Source organism: Benincasa hispida, chromosome 3, assembly GCF_027475165.1.
Source record: "Benincasa hispida cultivar pf3 chromosome 3, pf3_genome.v1.1, whole genome shotgun sequence".
NCBI classification, from domain to species: Eukaryota; Viridiplantae; Streptophyta; class Magnoliopsida; order Cucurbitales; family Cucurbitaceae; genus Benincasa; species Benincasa hispida.
In genome coordinates this window covers 18497306-18502312 of record NC_143480.1, presented here as the reverse complement: position 1 = coordinate 18502312, position 5007 = coordinate 18497306, and the positions used below count along the sequence as shown (strand labels likewise).

The 5007-nt window shown below is 34.4% G+C and overlaps 1 protein-coding gene across 1 annotated transcript; it reads right to left on the bottom strand.

Annotated features, from left to right (window-relative positions):
• Nucleotides 1–1152: 1152 nt before the first annotated feature.
• Nucleotides 1153–4002, bottom strand: LOC150037087 (cytochrome P450 84A1-like). Its single transcript, XM_090311514.1, has 3 exons — nucleotides 3658–4002; nucleotides 2785–3441; nucleotides 1153–2113 (listed from the first exon to the last, which is right to left on the bottom strand). Exons 1-3 carry the CDS (start codon nucleotides 3943–3945, stop codon nucleotides 1487–1489), a joined length of 1572 nt encoding a protein of 523 aa, XP_090167640.1. The 5' UTR covers nucleotides 3946–4002; the 3' UTR covers nucleotides 1153–1486.
• Nucleotides 4003–5007: the final 1005 nt, after the last annotated feature.

Sequence of the window (5007 nt, the reverse complement as noted above, 5' to 3'; positions counted from 1 at the left end):
TTTTTTTTATAATAATCTACTGTATATTCAATTTTTTTTTTTTTTTTGTAATCAATAAAGTTTTACATTATAATAATCTAATATATTCAATTTATAGTATAATAATCTAATATATTCAATTTATTCAATTTATTGTCTAATGATTATTCAATTATAGTATAATAATCTAATATATTCAATTTGTTGTCTAATGATTATTCAATTATAGTATAATAATCTAATATATTCAATTTGTTGTCTAATGATTATTCAATTATAGTATAATAATCTAATATATTCAATTATAATCTAATGATTATTCAATTATAGTATGATTATTAGTTCTTTTTTCTTTTTTTTTTATATATATTTCTATGGAAAGTTCAAATAAAGTAAAGACTTTCGCTCTCTCCTAAGATCTTGCTCTCTTAGTCTCGCTCTCTCCTAAGATCTCGCTATCTCAGTCTCGCTCTCTCCTAAGATCTCGCTCTCTCAGTCTCGCTCTCTCCTAAGATCTTGCTCTCTCACTCTCGCTCTCTCTCAATATCTCGCTCTCTGTTATTGTTGTTATTTTTTCATTAATGATTACTAGCTTTCATTTCTTCTGGAACAATCACAAACACTTTTTTTGTTATGGATTTACTACAAGAAACTCAATGTGTAATCTTAGCATTCAATGTGTATTCCTGAATAATCTCATTTTTCAATTATTCAACCATTTCATTTTACCAAGTTCAATGTTAGTCAAATTAGTCAATATAAACTAAATCTCGCTCTCTCCAATATTCTCACTTTGAATCTCGCTCTCTTCTAAAATCTCACTTCGAATCTCACTCTCTCTTAAAATCTCGTTCAACATCTCGCTCTCTCCTACTATCTCGCTTTGAATCTCGCTCTCAATCTGCTTCAGCCCACTTATCTTCTTAATCGCTTTGAAGTTTCGACATGTGTGTAACCTTCGACAACCTAATATATAAAATTTTGTTCGTAGACAAAGCTAATTCGAAATTGTCTTTCATTCCAAGACATAACTTGTATCATATTCGTCTGGAGTTCGCTCCTAGAAATATAGCCATCCCACCCCCTCACGTCAATCCCACAAGCCTCCGTCTAATTTGAAATGATAACAAAATGTATAGGTTATTAGAACCAGCTCGATTACACAGATACATATAGTATATCATCATCTCATTACTTTATTTCCTCTTTGAGGGAAAAAGAAAAGTAATAAACCTGCAATCTCGAGGGTGGATGTGTGTCGAAACTTCAACCTTCGACAACCTAAGCGAGATTCTCGAGATTTCCCTTGTCGAGGGTTGAAGTTTCGACCTATGTATTGTTTCCAAGTTTTTTTTTGTTTGTCGAGTTCTCAACGTTCGACCTCCACATTAGTCGAGTTCTCAACGTTCGACCTCTAGCCTCGAACTCCCAAAATAACAATATTTTTCTAATAAGTTTCAAAATAACAATATTTCTCTAATAAGTTTTGAAAACAACAATATTAATATTAAAGGTCCGGAGTGGACACAGAACCCATTTCGTGGGCACCGCCACAAGCCGGGTCGCTCTCGGATCTGTGAGCCCGAAGGAATCGGTCATGTCCATTTCGCTTGGCTTCATCCCGTCGGGCAGTTCCCAATTGAAACAGTGCAACAAGTGGGCCACCGCCATCGAGTCCGTACAAACCCAATTGCATTCCGGGGCAAGATCGACGACCCGACCCGAACGGAATGAACTCGAAATTGTTCCCTTTAAAATCCGGGACTCCCTGTTCCAGAAACCTCGCCGGCCGGAATGTTTCGGCGTCGTCCCATGACGCCGGATCCCTCCCGATGGCCCACGCGTTCACCATGACCCGAGATTTCGCCGGAATGAAGTAGCCAGCGACCACCGCATCCTCCGCTGTCTCGTGGAGGAGGAGCGGGATCGGCGGGTGCAGGCGAAGAGTCTCTTTGAGGCAGCATTTGAAAAAGGTCAAATTCTCGAAGTCGGATTCTTCGACACGTCGTTCGAGACCAACGACTTGGGCGAGTTCTTGCTGGGCCTTCTTTAAATCTTCTGGGCTTCTCATTAGCTCCGACATGGCCCACTCTATCGCCGACGCTACCGTCTCCGTTCCACCAAACATAACATCCTGCCGTTTGTATTTTAATTTCCAACAAAATTAAAACGGGTTCACACAATAGTAAGAAAAATAGTAACTTGATTTGTCAAATCACAATTTTCTTTTTTCATATATATATATTTAAAATTTTCTACCGAATATTTAATATTGTCAAAAAGAAAATAAATGGTTGCAGCAGAGCTAACAACAAAATATTATTCTTCACAACCACCAAGAAGCAACAGCCTATTTTGTGGGGTTTTTCCAAAAAAAAAAAAAATCTGTTAAGAAAAATAGATTCTTAAAAACTTTGGCCAACAAGAAAAGAAAGCTACACAAGAGAACCCAGAAATTTCTAAAAACGTAAGTCTACAAAACAAAAAACGTGACGTGTAAACAAAATAAATTTATAGTAATTAAAGCCTAGGAACTCTTGGGAAAAAGTCAAAATATTAACTGTAAAATTGGGGGAAGAAATATATATAAGGGTAGAAAAGAAAATATATATATATATATATGATTCCTTCAGATGAAAGAGTTGCCCAAAATAAAACTCGATTAAATGCCATATTATGTATTGCCCAAAAAAGTAAATATTTTTTCCAACTTTTTTCCTAGTGGGGCAATTTTGTAAATGTTGACTATGATCACTATGATTTATGAAAGGTTAATATATTTGATACTGAACTAATTTTAATTACCATGATGATAGCTTTGATGTTGTCACGGTTGAGTTTGAAATTATTTTGTAGATCCTCCGATGTATTTGATGCTGTTGAATCCTCACTGTAAAAAGCCAGTAACTCATCCACCATATCACTATCAATCTCATGGTCTTTGACGTAATTTGGTAATTTAGATGTGGTTTTTTTTCTATTTGTGTGATCGTCGATTATGGAGTCGATAAATTTATCGAGCGATCGACGAGCCTTCACAAGCCTGTTGTTTAAGCCTTGAGGGTCAATCCAACCGAGCATCGGAATAAAATCCGTGATATTGAAAGCTCCGAAAAGTTGAGAGAATTCTTGCAAGATTCTTATAAACTCGTCTTGACCTTGCTCCGCGCTAGTTCCAAAAGCGGCTCTATAAATAATATCTCTTGTCAGCTCAAACACTAGCTCCCCGATGTTCACGGCGGTTCCTGTCCGGACAGCAACTTTTCCAATGGTGTTGTCCACCTCATCTCGAACAGACTCCCACGATTCAGCTCGCTTCCGGCTGAATAATTTCATGACGCAAAGCTTACGCATCTGCCGCCAGAATGGGCCGTAATGAGCGAAAGCCATGTCGGCACGGTTGTATGTTAAGTAAGCTATGGCAATGGTGGCAGGACGGTTAGAACAAATACCATCATGTACCTAGTTGACAATATAAATAAATATATCAATAAAACATTTCACTTCGATTTTTTTTTTCATTTTTAAAAAAGATAATTGTGATTAATCTAATAATTAATAATTAAATATATAACAATTTTTTTTAAAAAAAAGAAGTTTGTCAACCTCAAATTGAATGAACAAAAAAAAGTGTAGGACAAGATTTTGTTTGAGAGTAGTTTTGAATATAAGAGGAACCTGAAGAACTTGGCGTGCGATATCGGGGTTGGAGACGGTAACCATGTGAAGGAAGCCCATGCGCATATGGAAGATTCCGCCGTAGCGGGCGGCGAGACGGGCGAGTCCACGATGGGTGAGCTGATCCATCATCAGCATGTTACCGATGAAGGGGAGGCCTTTTGGGCCGGGTGGTAAGGGTAGTTTTCGCCGGAAAGGTGGGAAAAGCAGTGTAAGAAGAAACAGAAGAGGAAGTGTGAAAAAGAAAAGCATATTGAGAGGTTGAAGAAGAGAATATTGAGAATCCATATGGAGTTTGAAACAGAGAGATATTGTATTGTTGCTAAGTTAAAAGGGGATATTTCAATGGGTTTTTATACAAGGATAGTGGGCAAATATTTAGCTTAATTCTTTTTATTATCAGTACTAATTTTTAAATTTTAATGTCGTTTTTTTCTTTGAAAATGAAAAGACGACAGTAGAGTTTAAAAATTACTACTAATAATAAAAAGAATTAAGCTTAATACTTGCCCACTATCCTTCTTTTCATTTTCAAAGATATTTTATTCGTTTCTGAATTTGACTGTTCTACCTACAAAGCCGATAATCACAACATCTCTCTCTCATATTAACTATTTTTTTTTTTTTTAAAGGAAAATTTCTCTTCACATATCCCACACACTCAGGGGCCAGCGCTATGCAATAATATAAATTTGAAAAGTACTTCTAACTTTTTTTAATAGGGAAAGATAGTTGTCTCTTTCGACTAAATTTAATGTAGAATTATTTTTGAAAAACTATTTTAAATGGTAAAACGGTTGAAAATATTTATAAAATATAGTAAAATTTTAAAACTATCAATAATAGATATTGATAGACATTGATAAGACTTTATTGATATTGATAAACACTGATAGAAGTCTTTCAGTGTTTATCAACATTTATCATTGATAGTTTTAAAATTTTGTTATATTTTGTAAATATTTTGGTTTATTTTTTTATTTTTAAAAACAATCCATTATTTTAATTAAACTTTTAAATTGTTATAAGTGAATCGATTTTAGAATATTTATGAAAATTGTATATAAAAATAGTTCGTGCATCCAATTCTTACCATGTGTAAAGTTCTTCAAGTGTCAAATTAATAAAATGGGCGATTTAGAATTTGATGTATGGATTTTATTTATTTTTTTTTTTTAAAAACATTAATTGAGAGCTCAAATTGTTTCGCTTATAAAAGTTTAGAGGTTTCATTCATAACAATTTTGTTTTTCGTTTTGGTTTTTAAAATTTGTACTTACCTTATCACAATTTTTTACTCATGGTTTTTACATTTTCTAGCAGATGAGTTCTTAGCCAATTTTAAAAAAC

Excerpts from the sequence above, each read along its gene's own strand:
- LOC150037087 (XM_090311514.1), bottom strand. The coding sequence starts at position 3,945 with ATGGATTCTCAATATTCTCTTCTTCAACCTCTCAATATGCTTTTCTTT. Across the intron at positions 3,442-3,657 it reads TCGCACGCCAAGTTCTTCAG|GTACATGATGGTATTTGTTC; the intron begins GTTCCTCTTATA and ends ATTGTCAACTAG. Across the intron at positions 2,114-2,784 it reads ACATCAAAGCTATCATCATG|GATGTTATGTTTGGTGGAAC; the intron begins GTAATTAAAATT and ends TACAAACGGCAG.